The sequence below is a fragment of the Embiotoca jacksoni genome, unplaced genomic scaffold, assembly GCF_022577435.1.
Source record: "Embiotoca jacksoni isolate LCO1_2020_lvr unplaced genomic scaffold, fEmbJac1.0.p SCAF_1, whole genome shotgun sequence".
NCBI classification, from domain to species: Eukaryota; Metazoa; Chordata; class Actinopteri; family Embiotocidae; genus Embiotoca; species Embiotoca jacksoni.
Window position 1 is genome coordinate 5,594,608 of NW_027185229.1, and position 22,368 is coordinate 5,616,975.

The following is a 22,368-nucleotide window of genomic DNA, read 5'->3' on the forward strand; positions in this document are numbered from 1 at the left end:
ACAAGTTTGAAGATTTATCACTTAAGAAACAGCTAAAACATGTAATAACTACATACAAGTTTAATGGTGACAGTAATTTTATGACTCCTTCACAGTTTCAGGATAAACCATAGAATTTGTCCATCTTTAACATGGTATGTGTGGACTGGCCTTGCAGTACTTTTCTAGATGTGGTGTAGTTAAGTTTTTGTCGTAGTTTTTGCTGGAGTCTGCACACGGACCCACTGAGGGGCAAGACAGTAGTCTGTTTCAAAAGAACAATGAGGCCACCGTTCATGAGGCACTACAACTGTCTGTCTGAAAACAGCTTTAGTGATATTGGGAGGTGACTGAACAGCAGAGGACAGACAGACTTCAAGTGTGCTCAATGTGATTGCTGTCTGGAGACCCTTCACAAACCTTCAGTGAACAAACAAACAAGAGTTGTGTGCTGAATACATCTCAGTCAAGAGTGTTCATATTTCTCTTTGTTTAGGTTATATCTGTCCTGATAAATACAGCACATATAATGATCTTAGCTCCCTGAGGGGAAGCAGAGTTTGGGGCCACCTGTTGCTGCTGCCACGCAAGGCTGATGCCACTTTACAATTGCCAGAAGTGCCGCTTTAATTACAACAAGGGGTAACAGGATAGCGTGTTGATGTCGTTCAAACCACGACAGAAAAGCCTTCAAGCAAACCGGGCTATAAATTGCTTGCTGTCAATGTAGCTGTTCCCACTGGCACTTTTTCAAGAGCACAGCTCCTTCAGAGCCACCACGGTAACGCTAGAAGTCATGAAATATTAAAGAGTTTAATGTTGTGAGTCTATAACTCATTCCCGGACTCGCATTATGTGCACAGAGACTTTAATAATCGGCCCATTTCTCCCTTGCATCTTGACTCATAATTAAATGCCGACACACATTTGCCTTCCAGACTTGATTTGATATTATTTATTTATCACCAGGGCAAATGTCAGCCTGAATTTTTTTTTCTAATTTTAGCTGTGCAATTTGTGGTCCTTTTAGGCCTCTCTGCCTGCTTGATGCATAATCAATAGAAAATGTTCCTTGGACACTCAACACGTTTTTTTTTTTTCTGCCTTGCAGGGCTCCCACCTCGTGCCTCTGTAGATGATGTTCCTGATGACTGCTCACAACGCCGAGAACAGGACAGCGGATCAATAGGAGTTTTGTTTTCCCCTTCCCTGATCCTTGTCTCTCTCCCTCAAACTGTCCTCCCTTATTCCTTGACAGTTGAACGGAAAAGAAAGAAAATCCTGACTTGGGACTTGGTACCAGAGTTTGCTCTCCTCCTCCTCCTCCTCCTCCTCTTCTTCCTCCTCTTCCCACTCCTCCTCCTCTTCTTCCTCCTCTCTCTCTCCTTTCCCATCCCCCTAAGCCTTGCCTCTGGACAGCCTAGATATGTGTCCCCTAGCTCGGTCAGCAGCTTCCCCCAGCCCGGGGAACATGTTTCTCCTCATGGGGCTTTTACTCATTATGAGCTCATCCTTCTCTGGAGGCCAACCCCCACCCTTCAAACGATTCGCCTCTTCTGAGTGTTGGCTCACACATCTGGCCATCCACAACAAAACTGGAGAAGTCTATGTTGGAGCTGTCAACTGGATTTTCAAGCTGTCCAGCAACCTGACCAAACTGCGCAGCCATATGACTGGCCCAGTGGTGGACAATGAGAAGTGCTACCCTCCGCCGAGTGTCCAGTCCTGCCCTCATGACCTGGCCCAGACCCCCAACGTGAACAAGCTGCTTCTTATAGACTACGCCCAGAACCGCCTCATTGCCTGTGGCAGCACGTCGCAGGGCATCTGCCAGTTCCTACGCCTGGATGATCTCTTTAAGCTCGGCGAGCCCCACCACCGCAAGGAGCACTACCTGTCTAGTGTGGCAGAGTCGGGTACCATGTCGGGAGTCATCATCAGCTCCCCCCAAAGTCCTACCAGTAAGCTGTTTATCGGAACCCCCATTGATGGCAAGTCCGAGTATTTCCCCACTTTGTCCAGCCGTAAACTGATGGAGAATGAAGAAAATGCTGACATGTTCAGCTTTGTCTATCAGGACGAGTTTGTCTCCTCTCAGCTGAAGATCCCCTCGGACACTCTGTCCAAGTTCCCTGCTTTTGACATCTATTATGTCTACAGCTTCAGCAGCGAGCAGTTTGTCTATTATCTGACAATGCAGCTGGATACCCAACTGACTTCACCCGACGCCAGCGGAGAGCAGTTCTTCACCTCCAAAATTGTCCGCCTCTGCGTGGACGACCCAAAGTTTTACTCCTACGTTGAGTTCCCCATCGGCTGCACTAAAGACGGGGTAGAGTACCGTCTGGTGCAGGACGCCTTCCTGGCCCGACCGGGCCGGCAGCTGGCCAACTCTCTGGGGATCTCGGAGAATGAAGACATCCTCTTCACCGTATTCTCTCAGGGTCAGAAGAATCGGGCCAAACCACCCAAAGAGTCAGCTTTGTGCCTGTTCACCCTGAGAAGGATAAAGGAGAAGATCAAGGAAAGGATTCAGTCGTGCTACAGAGGAGACGGGAAACTCTCCTTACCCTGGCTGCTCAACAAGGAGCTCGCCTGCATCAACTCGGTAAGCTCAAACCTTTCTATTTGTTCTTTGAGTTCTGTAGAGTGTATACTTTCTTTACAGCATTATTTCATATTAATGAATTACACGCATTATGTATTTGTGTGATGCAGACTACATTAGAAGGTATGGCTTCACTGCTCAGTAGCAAACAACTTGTTTCAAGTACTTCTTATTGAAAATAATAACGCTGTGGATGTTAACAACAAATCTTGGTGTCACTAAGTTTGTGTCCCTGAAGCCACTCCTATGTCCTCATTTTTCTTGCCACCGTGGTATTCCTGCTGGTTAAATACGGGCCTACCGAGGCTACAGTCATTGATAAACACCACAGGCCTGCAGTGATTAACAATATTAAGGATGAAAAGGTCGTATTTCTCTCTCCCGCTGTCTTCCTTTCACTTTTCCTACACATTTTATCTCTCCCAACAACCACGTGGTGCTTTGATTCAGTCAGACAGGGGACATCATTAGCCCAGTTCCCTGGATTTGTGAAATGTCACTCAGGAGGAGCACTTGCTCCGCACGCAAGCACACGCAAGCGCACGTACACACACACACACACACACACACACACACACACACACACACACACACACACACACACACACACACACACACACACACACACACACACACACACACACACACACACACACACACACACACACACACACACACACACACACACACACAGCATGGTTCGGTGCGCTGCGGTGTGAGATCCTGAGGGATAGGATGAGTTAGACTTAGTTTTTGCTAACTGATCCACAGTGCATGGCCCTGCATGCATTACAGAAGACACAGTTTACACAGACACACGGACATGCACTCACACTTAAGACCTTAATGCACTGCATAACACTAGTCTCCTCCATCGTGAACATATGTACCTGCTTACATCCCTCACTCCTCATCCGCTTGTCAGTCTCCTACCTGCTCACCCACTCTCTTCAAGCCACTTTCGCCTGAATCCTTTTAGCTGACCACCTGTCAAAGCAACTGCTTCTCCCATCCTATGTTCTCTTTAAAAGCACCCATCCGTCCCCTCCATCTTGCTCTCTCTTTAAATAGCTTAATTAAAGGACCTGTTTCAAAGCTTTTTCCTTAAATGTCAGTGAACACCATTTTAACAGCAGGTGTCTTCACTGCACACACACACACACACACACACACACACACACACACACACACACACACACACACACACACACACACACTCACTCACTCACTCACTCACTCACTCACTCACTCACTCACTCACTCACTCACTCACTCACTCACTCACACACACACACACACACACACACACACACACACACACACAGTAAAAAAACACTTACCCTGTGTTGCGTATAATAGAGTGGAAATGTCGGTAAGAACGACACTCTTTCTCTTTGTAGGTTCATTAGCTTGAGTGCACAGGTGTGTTTTGTGTGATCGTATAAGTGATGTGAATGACCCAGTCAAGTCTTCTTTTACCTCCCTTTTCTTGATCTCTTCTTTTTTAACACCTTCTATAGAGGTAGTCTCTTTCCTGTTCAGTGGCTATCTCCCTTCTTTTTTCTTTTTTTTGGTGGTTCTTTTCATTCTAAGGGCTCATCACACTGACAATAGCTCTGAGGCCAAAACACAGGCTCTCTCATTTATTTCAATTAGACCTTTGCACTGGTGCAGCAGGAGCTATTGGTGCAGAGTGCTGCAAAGAGTTTTTCTCTACTTTTGTGGTGCAGAGCATCTGGTAACTCACTGTGGTGCCCAGGTGCATATCTCTATTTTAATACCACTCATTGATGCCATCATAACACTCAATAGATGGACTACCCAACATTAGTGGAATGTAAACTTCTGTACATTGTGTTTGCTTTTGATAAGACTCCAAACTAGACTTACTGTTTTGCATACGTAGTCTCACCAAGACCCTTTAACTTATAGCGGGTACAGCACAGGTGTATCCAATTACATTAATGATGGCTTTCATCTAAGTGTCCCTATAAATCATGCCAGTGAGCCAGCATGCACAGTATCGGTGCTCTAGCTAGCTGGAGCGCAGCTGTTATTAATTTAATCAGTCGTTCCTACGCAGTTCCTGCTCCATGAAAGTTCCTTCACTCTTTCATTTTTATTGTTAGTTTATTTATTTATTTGAACAGTAAATTTCCACAAGGAGCATCCCATGAAAACAGACTTCAGTCCTTTTAGTGCCACGTTTACTTTTATGTTAGTGATTCTTTCATCCATTCACACGTGCATGCGCTGGTATTTTATGTTTGTTCAGTCCTTCTATGCCACATTCTGTCCCTCCTCTCTGCTTCCCATCCCGTTCTGCCAGGCCAGTTACCATAGTTACTGCAGTTTTGGTTAACCACTCATTAATCATCGCTTAAACATCATCTAAAAAAAACTGTTGTCCGTTATAAGCTGTCAGAGGTGATGATGTAATAGGCTCACAGATAAGCTGATTGGCTGACCCCGCGACAGCAGCGAGGCCTGGGAGGTCAGCCTCAGGTTAATGATAGCTGCTGCTTTGCCCCCGAACACTGACCTGATGTCAGCTGCCCACCACTGACCTCAACCTCAGTCAGAGTGGCCAGAGGGATCTCAGATCTGATATCATTTTTCAGTGCAGGAGCTCATGCTGCAAACAATACATACGCATAACAAGCACAGAGAAACAGAAAGAACAGCGTCAAACACAATATTCGAAATGACAGAGATGTAAACACATTTTGATATAAATACAGACTATTCTACATCGATCCCCATGCTAGGCAGTGATGTCATCACTGTCTTTAAAAACAGTATTGCATGAGACTAATTGTTGTATAACAAACAGTGAAGTTAATACCATCACAGTTCTTTTATTAACTTTAGCTAAGACAACTGTAATACATATTTTCATTGAATAGGATTGCCTATTGCCAAATGAAAATATTCTTTTTCAAAAACATGTGCCCGACCTCTTTGCATAGTCACAGTGCTCGATTTTATTAATTTATTTTTTGATTCGCCTATTTCGGTCAGAATATAGGCATCATCAGGGATCCAATGAGTGGCTTCAGGTGTAATTATTTTAAATTCCCAATACCCCGAGTATACTACTGATAATTGCACATAAATAAATAGATGCAGTGTATAGTTTAGTGATCTTTTTTTTTTTTTTTTAATTGTGTGCTTGTGCTATATTAAGCTTAAATATTCCTTTTCTCCAATGTTGGCTATCGTTGGTACCAGTTGAGTTATAAATAACACCAACCTTTAAAACACAAGGATTCATCTTCTTTGCTGCAGAAGATATAAACAGTCAATGTCCAATAAGTATTTAACCTCTAAGATACTGGTCATTGCCACTAAACCCCACCCACACTTTCTCAGCTACTTCAGGAATTCAGATGCAGTGTGAGCAGTGTGGGAAACGCTCAATGATGGGGGTGGAGGGTGAATACGTTTAGGTTGACCCTGCCATGGAGCGGTGGAGAGGGCAGGACAGGGTGGGTGGTGGTGGAGGTTGTGTAGGCTTGGACAGCTGTTAGCCACACAGCCGTGATGGATGACCAGCCACTCTGTCAGCTCCCTGTGTGAAGTTCAGATTTGTGCTGGGTCCTAATTTCTTGCCTCTGGCCGTCATTAGGTTGATGTGTTTATAGGCGCGGTGCGACCGTGGCTGTTTTCTGCAAAACTCGCACGTATGGCCATGTTTGCTGCAGCTCTGTGATAAAACATACGCACGCACGCACGCACGCACGCACGCACGCACGCACGCACGCACGCACGCACTCACACACACACACACACACACACACACACACACACACACACACACACACACACACACACACACACACACACACCATTTAGCACTTCATGGCTATATTTATCTGCTGTATGTATGTGTGCTGTTGCGTGGTTTGTGTGCCTCTGTTTTGTCCCTGAGCTTTATTAGTGAACCCTGACCTTCTCCCCAGTTTGAGAGTGGATCAATACAAACCATTTCCACAGAAGGAGAGAGAGAGAGAGAGAGAGAGTGAGGCAGAGTGTTGCTAAGTTAGGATGATAGAGAAAGGGAGACGACTGAAAACAAAGTGAGCGACTAGTGAGAAGGGAGGGGATGCAGGAGAGATGTGCAGTATAGAGGTGAGCCTAAGACGGGATAAACGAGTTGTAGGAAGTAAAAGATAAAGAAGCAGCTACTCCCAGAGAGAAGAGAGAGAGAGGGAAAGAAAGGTGCCGGACGTGGGCGGCTATAAAAAAATGAAAGAGCAAGAGGCAGTCAGAACCAGAGGAAGAGTTAGATGCCAAAGCAGCATACAGGAGAGAGTACAGGAATTTGAAGGCTGGTTTTGAGGAGACGAGAAAGACAGAGTGAGAGCAAAAATAACAGAGCGAGCCAAGGAAAGGGCTTCAAGGGAAAGACAATGAATTGATAAAGAGAGCACAAAAAAGGCAGAAGATGCAGCAGTACTCTTTGTAAAATTTTTTTCTCAAATCTGAGCCTTTGTGCTGTTTTTTTTTAAACTGACATTTGCAAGTGATCAGGTCAGAATTATGTGTGCAGGCCTCTTTAGCCTGCCAGCAACAGCCACTTTGGAAATAACACATGTTCACCAGCTGATGCTCCGTTGACAGTTCAGACATATATTTGGCTGGAGAGATCATTTCTAGATATTTTTGATCAAATTTCACCTTTTGACTGTTTTAAATCTGATTTGCAGCAGTTTTTCTTTTTATGACTTAACAAAAACAATCACAGTCCAATTTATTTAAAAAAAAAATGTAAGAGTGACTTCCCATCTTAAATATAAACTAAGTGAGAAAGACAGGAAAATAAGGGAGAAAGAGATTAGAACGCAGTTAACAAACTAAGAGAAAATGGTATGTGGGGAGGGAAAGAGAGGACGAATAAACAGCCAAGGAGAGAGTTGCAAAGCCTTTTACAGCCAGTGTGTGCTCGAAGGAGAAGCAGTGATTCACTGACAGAGAGAAGAGGAGGGCGGGAGGAAGAGTGATAGGCCCAGAAATCTTTTCACTGCCACTGCCAAGAACAGCTTGAGAAAAGGGTGCATGACAGAAAGAGGGGAAACAGATAGAGGGAGGAGAGGACAGCGTGATTGAACGCTGGCTGCTGCACAAATAATATCGGTGTCCGTCACCTGGCCACTGCACTGTCCTCTTCAGCAGGCCTCTCTGTCATGTCAACCCTGTGTGTGTGTGTGTGTGTGTGTGTGTGTGTGTGTGTGTGTGTGTGTGTGTGTGTGTGTGTGTGTGTGTCAGAGTAGGTGCTGCAATTTGTAGGACTCAGGAGCACAACAAACACTCCTTTGGTCTGTGTGTGTGTGTGTGTGTGTGTGTGTGTGTGTGTGTGTGTGTGTGTGTGTGTGTGTGTGTGTGTGTGTGTGTGTGTGTGTGTGTGTTTATGAAATATCACTGAATTTTAAGTGGCGTTCTCCAAATAGAGAAAGTCTGGGAATTTCTTGGCTCCAGGGTAACTTTGCACAATATATTTTCTAACTCACAAAATGTATCTTAACTGATGATTTCCAACAGCTTTTCTCTGCTGTAAGCAAAACATAAAACTAGTGAGCAATGACGTTTTAGCTTCTTTAAGTGCTCTTATTTAGTTGCAAAAAGTCAGACAAGTTGTGGAATTTAACAAAGGGAGCCATGGTGATATGAACTTGAGAACTGTCTTTATCAAACTACACATCAGTCCTATGACCCACCACTAGTAAACCTCTAAAACCTCCCACTTTACACAAAAAGCAAATAATTCAGATGGTGCATCATAAGGACTTTCTGTTCTTCCATTAAACTGCTGGCTTTTCAGCCTTTTTCAAGGCTGGGTATAATTTGTTGCATTTGTAAACATGTATGAGGATAGTGATACTGAGGTACTTGCAACAGTTGCATTCTGAGTAGTGATGAAATGGCAAAAACAAGAGGAGATGGTTGGGAACATGGAGCTGCCCGTGGGTGTTTCGACTGACAGTTTGACTGACAGCTGACAGTTTGTACCTGAAATGACCTGCTGACTTTGCTGCATGCTGATTCTCTGATGAAACACGTAATGAGCCCTACATTTTAAAACTGCCCTCTAGTGACTTGACAACCTGACCGACTTCATTAGCTGGCTCGGGTCGAACTGAGTCGGGTCAGTTCCACCAGCTTTGTCTTTTCGTGAATCTTCGGTCTGGACCAAGCTTAGAAATATCATGAATTGAATATTAGCTGGAAGATTCCTGTTTTTGTGTGTATTCTGCTGTTGGTCTAAATTGGACATTTACTGGCTGTATTGTTAGCTCTCATTTTGAGTAGGAAGACAGGTCATCCAAATCCTGCCTAACCCTCCTGTAATCTTCAGTATGAGTGATATACCTTTTTCCATGGTAATGATACAAACACTGTGAGAATCCATTGAAGGAAGCTGTCATGTAGGCTGTATTTTCTTTATCCAGAGCCACATATCTCTCTTTGGCCTTATTAACTGTAATATTAGATCAGATCATGCCAACAGTGCGCTGTCCAGATGCACACAGAAATAGATATATTGGGTTAGGGCCTCAAATCACTCAAGTTACTTAAATACAATATTTGAATAACAATGAAAGAAACATCGATCAATACATTCCTTGTTGTCACTGAAAGCAGCTTCAACACTTGTCTCTGCTTGAAGTTTATATTTGACCCAAAATACTATTCAAAATGTCAGGCGGCTTTCTCTCGATCGGCAGATGGATGGGAAGGTTTTGAACTTTGTCACAAGTCAATGCATCAATCAGTCAGAGGATCAATCATAGCAAAAAAGTGTCCATCTCAAGTAGTCATTTTTGGAGGCTGCATAGGCCAGCTGTTGTCTGACCAGCAGGGTCAAAGGTGAGATCTGATGCTAGGCCTGAAATCAATATTGAATATGATATGATTGTGTATGATAGTTATTGTTATTTTTGGTAGCTTGTTAGTGTTAGTGACTTGTGAAGTAGGATGGGCGGTAGGTACTATGATCTCTTATTCATTGGAAAATGTAGTCATTTTCAGGTTTTATATATTCAGGGAAGTTGTGTTTGTGTCTGGGTAGCTGCTGAGACCAGCGTGGTTATTAGACGAAGTAACATTCTGTGGCGAGCTGCACCCGAAAGACTGATAACAGGAGTATAGGAGATGCAAATGTAATGGATCCCTTTACCTACAGCTGATAAGAAGACACTGTAGAAGAATATAATATGGATTAACTAAATTTGATCCAGTGGTGCAAACACTGAGTTCTTTTATTTCAAAGAAGCTGCATTGCTCTTAGACTTCATTTCTGTTAACTTGTAATTTGTATTTGTCGATTTGATTCGTTTTTTTGGGCTCCTACAGCAGCATCTTCAAACAAATATTCTGCACCTCATGAGTCCGCATTAAGTAAACGGAGCAGATTTTCATTAAGTCGTTACAGACAAGACAAAGTGGAATTGACTCCGAGGCCAGCTCGTTACCTTATTAATAAGCTCATCATTATGAATATCATCTAATGAACGTAACTCACTTGTGGTCTTTGTAAAACAGCGGCCTTATTTCTGCAGACCTAATCTAAAAGGATATGCAGGCAAATGTGTTTGAGTAATTAGACCTGATTAATTGAGCCGGAGTTGAGGAACAGAGTTAATTGACAGTCCAAATGAGTTGAGCTCGGAGATGCTGATTGGACGGGTTGTGTTAAAAGTTATTAGTACTAATGAGTCATGTTTCAGTTAATATTTGATGATTTGATACAAAATTTAATTTAAAATAAGGAACTGGTTAATTTTTAAACAGGTTTGAGTTTTGATTTGCTATAATTCATGAGATAACGACAGAACAGAAACCTAACATTGCTCTCGTCCCATTATTAAAGAACAACAGAAAACCTTTAGAAAAGGCGCCATGCCGACTGTGTGTGAGCTGCTTAATTCCCTTTTATTTTTTCTGACCTTTCTCTCTCTGTTTCTCTGAGGACTGTTTAGCTCAACAAATCCCCATCTCTAGCACCACTTTGATACTAATTGTCAGTGTAATTATGTATTGATCGGTACTGTGTGTGGGTGGTTTGTTGCATACATCATTATCAGGAGTAATCAGGAAACGTGGGGAAGACGTCTGTGCCTGCATTGCGCATGCTTGGTAGTTCTGGTGGGTTTGTTTACTTAAACTCTTTTTAAATGTGTGTTTTCAGCTGTAAACTTTGCATCCTTATTAGTTAAGCTGAATGAATGCAGGCAGCACGAGTGTGTTCTCATACTCAATTGTCTTATTGCATTAATTCCTCATTTCCTCACTGGCTCTTCATGTGACTTGGATACGGTTAAGATTCGAAGCTGAGAAAATATATTTTTCTGTTTGAAATGCTGACACAGTCCTCCGCTGCTGGACACTGAGCAGCTCCATCAGAGCAGTCAGAGGTTAAGTACTTTCCTAAAGGGCACCTGTGATGGTTGATGATGGAGGGTACAGGGTGGAGGGTGTGTTATTTATTCACTTTCTCCACCCACATGTCCCAGCTGTTGTGTAGATTTGAACTGATGCTCCTTCTACCTGCCTGTGAGCTTACACTGGCAAAAATTCCTTTTCAAGTCACTGCATTTATGACTATGTTTATTTCCTGCACATATTCCATACAGCACGTATTATTTCTTCTCTGTCTCTCCCATTCAGTTGGATTGTGGTCTAAACATGTGGTGACAGCTTTTGGAAGCAGCTCTCTGAACTGGTGCCAACTCCTTGAGGTTTCACTGTCTGCCTGCAGTGCACTCAACATAGAAATTACTAGCCTGAAACCCATGAATATGGAATTGGTGCAGTCATCTCTTTTTCTAAATTATTGATCAATGTGGATCAAGTAACGTTTTCTAGAAAACAGCTACAGAGATCCAGAAGGCGACAATTTATTAATGGTGAACAGTTAGGACAAAAATTCATGTCTTTCTCTGTTTATCTTCTAGTCCACAGTTTTAAATCATCAGCTGTAAAAACACCAAACACCAAATACTTATCCTTATTGACGTTAATGCAATTTTCTGTCTGTCACACATTTGAGACACAACCAGTCCAAAATACTCAAATACAACAGACTTTGGTGAAGAGCCCAATATTCTAAATAATAATAATAATAATTATAATATTAAAGACATTTTTACATCTCATTGTCATAAACTTCACCACATGATCATATCTGCTTTAACGTATGTATGATATGTTCAATATGCACAATGTTGTTTTAAAAAAATGGCTTAACCTTGAGGATTAGGTTGTCTATTATATTAGAACAGTGAATATGAAAAGCAATACTGGCAGATAATTGGGGGCAAACCTCTACATGTAATATTTGATTTGTATTCACATTGAGGCAAAAATCTAATATAGTTAATTAATTTGTTGGCTTTAATCAAACTACATCATTTCATATCATGATAAGTGATGTTGTAAAAACTCAGCATGACACTGATAAGATAAAAAAGACATTGATATTAGCTGCAGCTGTTTGTATATGTTGTTTTCTTAGTTTTAAACAATCAGGAGCTTCACATTTGAAGTCCTGGCATCAGTGCTTTCCATTAAAGAGGTCAGAGAAAGGAAGCGCCATGACGCCTGGTAGGAGGTCAGTAGGCTGTTTGTGTCTATGTGGCTGCACAGTAGTTTATAATATATATATATATATATATATATATATATATATATATACACACACACACACACACACATATATATATAAATATATATATATAATAGTTTCTCTTCACTTTGCCGCTGGCTAGATATTACTATACAAGATGAGGGACCTATATTCTTTAATGGCAGTGACGTCGATCTACTGCGACTGCTGAGAAGCGCAGCATGAACACAAAATTTGCTTTATAAACATGGAACTATGGAGACCATCAGATGTTAGGTTGTTGTTTGGTCTACTCTATAAATCAGCACAAAGGCGCATCCACGTGTGCTTGCATGCACCACACACACACACACACACACACACACACACACACACACACACACACACACACACACACACACACACACACACGAACATTGCAGCACTTATTGTGTGTATTCTACTTGAAGAAACTCCAGCAAATGTCTCCATGAGTTCAAAGTTCCCGCTGAGATTTCTGGGTAATTTATGAGCCGCATTCCCCCAGAATCACTCACTCTGCTTGGAGCCAGTCACACACATTCACACACACTCACACGCCCATCAGGTGAAAGGCACTTGCATCTGCCAGCATTGTCCTTGTACTGTGTGTGTGTGTGTGTGTGTGTGTGTGTGTGTGTGTGTGTGTGTGTGTGTGTGTGTGTGTGTGTGTGTGTGTGTCGGTGTCGGTGTTGTGAAACTCTTCATCATCTGATATGAAAACAAGGCTGCAGAAGTGCAGCTCCTGTAGTTTCTGTTTCCCTTTCCTGCTGCCCACTCCTCTTCTCACTTGTCGTCACCCGCATACACTCACATACAACTACACATTCACAGACTCACAGAAGTAGGGCATTTTGTACACATGCCTTTTTTTTATCTCTGCAACAACAGTGAAACACATCACTTGTGTACAAATTATGTTTGAGAACGTGGGGAACGGGTGTGTCCAGAAACATATTAAAGCCTGATGGCTTGATGAGGAGACAGCTGATGACTAGTGGGGAGAGAAGCATCTCTTTTTGCCATCTCAGACACACACACACGCACGCACGCACGCACGCACGCACGCACGCACGCATGCACGCACGCACGCGTGCACAAACACAGATGAACGTGAGGCCTGTCTTGAAACCATTCTGTCAGCCTTAATACCAGCCTCTTCTGTGCCTTTCTCCCTTGTCCTCTTCACTCCTTAACTTAGCGCTTTTTTTTTTCCCGCACAAACAGGTTCTTGCAGAAGAACATATAGCGCCTGGTAATGCAAAGTGCTGGCCAATTTGTGTGCATAATGCTAAATGAATGAGTGTTTTGTGTTTGCCATGCATGTTTTCCTCCCACCTTAATAGGTATAATTCACAGCAGTGTATTCAATCAACAACACTATGTATGTTCCCGTACATAAGCCCATATTGTATTCTGCTCTTACCATATGTTTCTCTGAATGGAGGCGACTATTGACGAATTCCACTTGAGGTTCGCGTAATGTGTGCCCAGACATACTTTCCTGACGTAATATGTTAAAGAAATAGCAATCATAGGGGAATGGTTATTCAACTATTTCCTTCAGCGCAGGCCAGTGAGCTCACATCTGTAATCAGTCAGTCTTATTGTGGGCTGAGTTGTGTGCACACACGCGTGTTTGGTGCCATATAAATGACTATATTTCATCGTATTGCAGTATGAAGTGGGAGAAGCAGCTCCGCCCAGGGGGAAACCACCACAGTCGTGGCTGTTAGCCATCATCACACGTGACCTCTAGCTGTTTCTAGAGACCACTCTGTGTGTGTGTGTGTGTGTGTGTGTGTGTGTGTGTGTGTGTGTGTGAGAGAGAGAGAGAGAGAGAGAGAGAGAGTGAGAGGGGGAGGGGGGGTGGGGGTGCGTGTGTGTGCAATCCTTTGCATTACCAGGCGCTATATGTTCTTCTGTAGTATCTAGGTCACATTTTTCTCTGTGACCTTGAATATCAGCTGACAGCTCACATGTACACACCGCAAGTATAATTGTTCACTCTCAGCCTTTACATTATCCCTTTCAAAAACAGCGAGATTTATTGGATTTTCAGTCTGTGTCATCAATAAATGATCAGTTAATTAACTGATACGTTCATCGGCAGAAAAGTTGACTGGAAACTGTTTTGGTAATCAGTCACTCGATCAATTGATTTTTCTCAGCAAATATCGAAAACCCACCCTGGTTCCACCTTCTTACAAGAGAATAGATTATGTGTTTCTTCATTTTTAATGATTTTGTTCAACAAAATAAGACATTTTAAGATGTCACCATGGGCATTGGGAATTTGTGAACAATTTGTCATCATTTTATAGATCAAGTGAAAAGAAGTTAATTTCATAATAGAAATGATCAACAATCTTTCCTGTGCAATATATTTTAGATATAAATAGAAGTAAAACTACACAAAGATGTTTTTTTTGTTTTTCAAAGGGATTCTCGAGGAGAAAAAGCCAAGCGCTTGTGAACTGCAAATCCGCAACATCATTCAGCGTGCACCCTGTGAAAAATCAAAACAAGAAACCTCCTCTTCTGCATTTGTAAGGCCCTGCTGCTGAAGTCAGTGGAAGGTTATTGGTTTAACTCTTTCATCCCTGGCGACGTTGTGCGTCTTTGAAAACGCTGCAGAACATTAAATGCCGTCTCCAGCCAATAACCCTGCAGAGACCACAGAGGGGAATATTCTTTCCGTATTGAATATCGGCTCTGAATCACATGGGAATCTTTTAGTGCGTTAAATTGCAGAACCCACATCAGAACGTAGCCTCCGTTAAAATGCTTTCCAACCTCAAGGGAAACGCCTCTTGTTCCGTGCTGATCATTGCTGTTTTAACCCTCCAGAAATGCAGGAATGCTACAGCACCTTTACCCTCCAGTGGCCCAGAGAGACCTATGAAGGCTACTGTGTGTATTTGTGTGTGTACATTAACCCTACTCTTGGGGCAAGTGTATTATATAGAGTTTTCGACAGTTGATCTCTATAGAAGATGGATTAACCCTTTTAACTCCCTTAGGCTCTGACGTCACGGGATTGCTCGTTTGTTTGTGAGTGTGAGTGTGAGTGAGTGTGTGTGTGTGTGTGTGTGTGTGTGTGTGTGTGTGTGCGTGTGTGTGTGTGTGTGTGTGTGTGCGTGTGCGTGCGTGTGCGTGTGTGTGCGCGCCCATGCCCATGCTGATGTGTCCATCAGTCAGGATTAGACACTAATCCGGATTGATGGATTTCCTTCACATGACTATATAGTTTAAAATTGTTGCCCCTAGTTGTATGTTACATGAAGGCGATGGGAATTGTTTTGTTGATTGTAGCTTAATCTGTGTGTGTGCTTTGGTCGATTGTGTGTCTCGGGTACATGTATGTGTGCACATGTCCCTCAGTCCATTTGTGTGTGTTTGTCATTGTGTGTTGTGTGTCAGTCGCCTTTGTTCTGAGGTAGGAAATTCCCCCCCTCCTAACCATTAGTGGTTACAAAAGGAAGTTATTCCAGGTAATGGCTGTGTTTCTGTCTGTCACTTTCTTTAACACACACAACCATACATACAGAGGCTTCCATTAAAATGTCCTCGTTCTTTGTTCTTTTCTTGTACCGTGTGGTCGGACCGTGCAGGAAAAAAATAAAATAGAGAGCAAGAGGGGGCAAGCTCTTTGTTGAGTTGATAGCACTACCTGCTCTTGGAGAACACGGTGTGTGTGTGTGTGTGTGTGTGTGTGTGTGTGTGTGTGTGTGTGTGTGTGTGTGTGTGTGTGTGTGTGTGTGTGAGAAGGACGGAGCAGTGACTGAGTGAGAGATGGATGAAGAGGGGTGAAGGAATGGACAGACAAGGAAAGGACAGAGAGGGGATATATTGACGTTTGCTCAGTTACTGTAGCCGCTGGAAGGAGACGGAGAAAGTAGAAAAAGGCAGAATAAGGTTTTATTGACGTCTGCTGAGCTGCAGGCAATTTAGGCAGATCAGGAGGGAGAGAGAGTGATGCAGAGGGATGTTATCTTTTCTCCTGTGTGGATCAATCAGATGATGTACTGATAAGACTGTGGATTACACCGTCATTTACACACTCCCCGAGTTTTGTGTGTGTGTGTGTGTGTGTGTGTGTGTGTGTGTGTGTGTGTGTGTGTGTGTGTGTGTGTGTGTGTGTGTACCAACACACGTGTCTATGGGCTGCGGTTAACACACTGACAGGTTCCACACTTTAGCAGTCAGTCAGTAACTTTGGTGTGTGACATCTGTCACACATATGTCCTCCCACACTCACACACATTTGTTCTCTGTCAATAACATTATTAGCAAAAGGAACTTTAGAGTAACTCTCAAATTATTTTATTAGCAAACTAAGGGCTAGTAGGTTATTAATTTTATTATCCACTATGGTGAGTCGTCTACAACATGTCAAAACATTTAAAAAAAATGTCCATCACTATTTCCCAGAGTCCAACTTTGGCATTAGGTTGCTTTTTTGGCTGATTAGCAGCATAAAATAACAATATGAAACAGAGAAAGGGGAAATCTTTTCGGCAGTGAATGAATGAAATTGCCATCAATCATAATAATTTTGGCCTAATCATACCATACTGATTCTAGATACCTTTGATACCCTGAAAATGTGTACAGCATTCAAAAGTTATTAGTTTAACAAAGGATTGATTGTCTGCTGCACTTTAACCCTCCTTCATAGATCATAATGTGTGTGTGTGTGTGTGTGCGTGCGTGCGTGCGTGCGTGCGTGCGTGCGTGTGTGTGCATGCGCGGGGCGACTGGTTAAGGCATCATATGGGTCAGTGGATATCCCGGGGCATTGGGCCCCTCGTGACACTGGAATGCTTCACATATTGTCACATGGTCACCAGCATCGCCGCCGTGTCCCCACCATGACCGAACACTTTCAAATAATAAAAGGCTTTTGCATGGTGGGATTGTGCTTTCGAGACAGCAGTGTGTGTTTGTTTGTGAATGGGTGATTTTGAATAGCCAATTTAGTCAGTGTCAGGTAATCAAATAAAAGCATTCAAAGTTAGTTAATGCACGCATCATATAAAGTAGCTTTCAAGATTAGTTCAGAGGGGCTTTCTGGGGGCATTTGGCTTGGCGTGCCTCACGTCCTGGGCTTTCTCTTACTTTTGTTGTTTCCTTCCTGCTCTCCAAATCCTTCTTCTCTTTATAAACAAAATGTGGTTTTAAAATATAGAAAGGTTGAGATCAGATATACTTTATGGCATTTCAGAATGAACGTCTTTATACTGATTAAGCAAGAAAGTGAATCTGTGGAGTGTTTGTGAATATAGTCTTTCTGCATTTCTTGTGCTAACCACCCATCTGGTGAATAAACACACAGAACCTCATATAAGACAGACAAACTCTCAAACCATCTTCCCACTACCAAAAAGCATCACAGCTCACGTTCAGAATTAGAGCAGAAGTTTTCTCCTCTTGTCTAATCGTCGTTTTTCTCTCCTTCCTGCAGCCGTTGCAGATTGACGATAACTTCTGTGGCCAGGACTTCAACCAGCCTCTGGGGGGAACCAGCACTATCGAGGGCACCCCTCTCTTCATCGACAAGGATGATGGCATGACGTCGGTGGCGGCGTACGACTACCGCGGCAACACTGTGGCGTTTGTCGGCACACGCAATGGCAAACTGAAGAAGGTAGGAGCGTTTGTTTTTTATTCTGCCGTATGCAGTTTTTCCCTTTTTCATGCGGACTCAATGAAATATTGGTTGTTTTGGTAGGTTTTTAGCCAAACAGGCTTTTTGATGCTCATCATTTAATGAATATGCAGAAAAATGTATGTAACTTTGTGATATTTCTGTTCTATTTTATACGAGAAGTAGCTTTTCAGCCCGCGGTGGCTGTCAGGGCTGTCACTTTGTGAACTTGATACTTATTGCTTAATCGTTGCAGATTTACACGAGGCACTTTGCAGACACTTTTTACACCAAAATTAAATGCAGTCAGCACCATTTTTCTCGCTCGTGGCTATTTCCACCAGGACATTCAAGTGCCTCTTTAAAACCTGTTCATTTAACAAGCAATTTAAAGCAGGTCTGTGGCTACTCCCTCATTGATTGTCATGTTAGTCACGTCAGACATAAAACCTTACGGCTGTGTCCCCGTGCCACGTACGGTCTCGGCTGTAATTTTAAGAGCTTGCCTTCAATCAATCCAGCAGCTATGACTGGTGAATGGCCTTTTCTGTGTAGGTCAGCTGTGCAGGACTGACAGTTCAGGTGGATAGATAAAGCACCGGACTGAAGGATAAAGTGGCAATAAAGGGAATTTTCAATCTCCTTTTTCAGTCTGACTTTGTTTTTATTTTTAAATAGAACTATTATTTGTCTTTGAATGAATTTCTTTTTTATTGATTTATCTTAATGTCTAGTTTCTACACTTGTAGTGTTAGGTTTTGTGTCAACATCACATATTTTCGACTTCGCTTACGCAGCTGTTGTCCTCTTGTTGAGAAAGAAGTTAACTGTGCAGTCGTGTAACAGATGGACAAACCTTTGTAGGTGATGCATAACTTTTGTTTCTGTGATTGCATGTTAGATGCACTTGCAATATGTTGTTGTGTTAAGCCTGATTATGTCTTACCTCGTGTGTGTGCATTTGTGAGTGTATCCAGTCTATGGAGGACAGAGCTCCTGGGGTAAATGGTAGCTCATTAGAATTCACCCCGTCTCCCTCTGCACTGCTCAAGACCTGTCATCCATTCAATATTATGAATGTATAATCAGCCTGTGTGTTTGTGCGCTTTTAATGCGTGTTTGTGTATGCACGCGCTGTTTGTGTTTGTCACTCACAGTATGCATAATAATACGTGCGCTTGTGATGGCGAGGATTTGTGTGCGGGCGCGTTCGTGAGAGCAAACAATACAATGTCGACTCAGATTCAGCGCTGTGCATTTGTCAAAGTGACACCCGTTCACTTAGCCTGGCAACAGTCTCTTTATTTATTTAGTTGTTCTCACATGTCTTTTCTTCTGTGCTCTTCTACATTCTGGTTGAGATATGTGTCCAACATCACCTGGGAAAGCAACGCCGCAGTAGGTTGGTTAGGATGTTGTTTTGTGTGTGTGTGTGTGTGTGTGTGTGTGTGTGTGTGTGTGTGTGTGTGTGTGTGTGTGTGTGTGTGCGTGCGTGCGTGCGTGCGTGCGTGCGTGCGTGCGTGCGTGCGCGCGCGTGTGCGTGCAACAACACGAGCCAAAGAGCCTGCAGTTCTTTTGGCTGCCGTTGGTTTCAGACAGAAAACACAAAACCAACCAAAAATCTGGTAATCTTGGAAAAGATTCAGTTTGCTCAGAAGGAACAATATCTAAACTCTGACGTTCCAGCACACATACATTTACACACAGACACGCCGCACTCATAAAGAGACAGATGAAGAAAAATGGAAAAAGAGCAACTGAATTAATAGCCTGTAATAATAGATTCTTGGTTCCTCAGATACAGATTTTTTTTGTGGCCGTCTTAGTGTCTTTTGTGTAAAAGACTGATCAGCTTCCACACTTGTGTGTTTTTAGGTGTTGATAGCTCGGTGAGAGTGAATGCAGACCATGATGCAATAACGGCATGTTCCTGTTCTTACACCTTCCTCAAGAGAGCGTTAGTGTTGAATGTTGTTTATATAGCCATGCCCGAGGGTGTGGGAGAGAGGGGGTAGAAACAAGGAGAATATTGGTGTGGTGGAAGAATGTGCCTCAAGGAGACATTTTCCTTTTTCAGCTGCGTTTTAAAACTGAAGAACAGAAACGGTTTGACAGATTTAAAAAAAAAAAAAAAAAAAGCCAAAACAGTTTGTGTCAACTGGATCTTTTCTTCATTATGGTCCTGGAAGATGTCTGCTTTAAGTCACATTATTTGAACTGAAACATCTCAACATTTGTTATTTGGATGGACTTGACGTAATTTGATATTTTTTGTTATCTTTACTCGGAATCTATTTTTAACCAGCTATAATGTTCAAGGTTGTCCGGAGCAACAAGACGGTGGCATAAACAACATGTTTAAAGCACTAATGAAGTCCCTCTGTGCTCTGTTGGCCACATTTGCGCTGAGACTCACTCTCACACACTCACTGGGGAAGCTTTTACTAATGAGTTGTGGTTTGATGGGACCCAGATAGGAGAGATACAGGAGAAGGAAGGGACACAGAAAGATGAAGCAGATAGAGAGAAAAGCAACAGGAGGTGGAGGAGAGAAGGAAGTGATGAAGAGAGATGACGTCCACTGTTGTGATTAACTGATTCCAGCGGTCATCAGGATACTGCTGCGGTCAAGGACACAACCGTGGACCGGTCATCCGCTGCTCTTAATATTTAGGATTAAAAGCCTCCCTTCCCTCCGACTGTTTCATTATCTCGGGCTGCTTGGCGCAACTTCTCGTTGGTCACCGCGTGTTTCTCTTCAGCTTTCGGCATCACGCCAGCTTTACATACTGTACCTCACTCTCTCCACTATCTTCTTTACTTTTTCTGTCTTCGTGTCTGAAGAAAGACTGTGTCTGTGTTGTGAAACAGGCAACAGATGGATCAGATGTACATCCAAATGAAGCTGCTGGCGATTCTCTGAGCCACTGCTGCACTTTCAGGCACTGTTAAGCAATGACAATAAAAGGGCGTTCACCACAGCGCACACACACTTGCACACATATGCGCAGGCTCAATAGGTGGTCTGAGGAGATGAGAGAAAAAAAGAAAGGATCCCAGTCGATAACCCAATACTTATTCTAAGTGCTTGTTTTGGATGCTGCACACCCATTTACACACAGTTAGGATTCCTCAGCTGTGCCCTCCACCGGGGGTCAATGTGAGCCATCTGCTGTGTGTACGTGGCCAGTACGCCAGGTGGTAGGAGCCCCTGTGCCCGCTTTGTGTCCATTGTGGCCATGCCAGGCTCAGGTGGGTGGGTGCGCAGGTGCTGCCTCATGGCCATTCATCAGTGTATCAATGAAGCTCGCCCACAGCAGCAACAGAAAGTTACAATGCAAGACTCATTTTAATGGCTTGTGTAAGAATAACAAAACAAAGAGGAAGAGAAAGGCCGGTAGATTATATGTGACCAATGGTAAATACATATAACGTTACATATACAGGGTAACAAAGAAGTTCATCATAGCAACATAAAAGTCCCTCAAAATGGGATGGAGCATGTTGAGGGCAGCTCAGGGCTTGATGGTTTTCGTGAATGTCCCATAACTGAAAAATAACATCTTTGGACCAGAAAGCGGGTTTCCATTAACTAATTACCATCAGTTCTGTTGAGGTGTCCTTGAGCAAGAACACGTACCATTATCAGTTCTGTCATCATAGAGGATGACGGCATCAGCCAGTCAGCTGCGGTCTAAACATTAAGTGCCTGATGGGATTTGACGTGTTAAAGCTGTTCGGCACTGCAGGCCTCATGAAGCCGCAGTTGGGTTTATGACCGAGAGATTCCGAAATCAACGTCTGTGAGTTTTGTCTCTTGTTTGAGATTTAGGTCTGTTTGAGCTTTCTTCAAACTAAAATATGTGTCTGCAACTCTTTTATTTCATAGATTATTTTGACAAGAAAGTGTTGAAAATGTTAAATTCTGAAGTTAAACCAACATCTAAGTTTTGTAAAACTCAGCTAATCTACACAACTGACCATAACAATGGTCAACAAAATGAAAACTTAAAAAAAAAAAAATGTGTCCTACACGTAAAATATGTGGACTATCTTGCCCTTTCTACACTGAATAGAATATTTCTATCAGGCATGTTTTTTAGGTAACGGAGTGTATTTTACTTTGTCATGTAGTGAGTAGTTTATCTTTTCTCGCTACCTTTTTTTCATGTCCATGTTAGTATAGTTTTAAGAAAACAACTTTGGGAAACTGAAAACAGAAATTCATAAGTAACAGGTATTTTTTTGGCATAGGATAAAATCTTTGGTGTTATTAAAGTTGTAAACAATTTGACCATCAAAGATTTTCTGAAAAAAAAGATAAAACATAAATACAACTATTGTGTAGTAGGTGCTGTAAATGCTGCGTCACACTAAATTGACACTACAAACACTAACGGTGGCTTTGTAAATATTTAGTGTAAATGTTGTGTAACCCCGGGTTTCAGGAGTAGCTGCACTGGTCACATGGCCTCCCCGGGGTTAATA

At 42.7% G+C, this 22,368-nt stretch overlaps 1 protein-coding gene across 3 annotated transcripts in view; it reads left to right on the top strand.

The window, feature by feature from the left end:
* plxna1b (plexin A1b) overlaps positions 1 to 22,368 on the top strand; it is a 191,658-nt gene that overhangs the window by 34,895 nt on the left and 134,395 nt on the right. For all 3 annotated transcript variants that reach the window (XM_069158126.1, XM_069158145.1, XM_069158134.1), the window contains exons 2-3: positions 1,091 to 2,587; positions 17,698 to 17,880. In XM_069158126.1, the coding sequence (XP_069014227.1) occupies positions 1,406 to 2,587; positions 17,698 to 17,880 (1,365 nt within the window). In that variant the 5' untranslated portion in view covers positions 1,091 to 1,405. The remainder of the gene's footprint in view (positions 1 to 1,090; positions 2,588 to 17,697; positions 17,881 to 22,368) is intronic.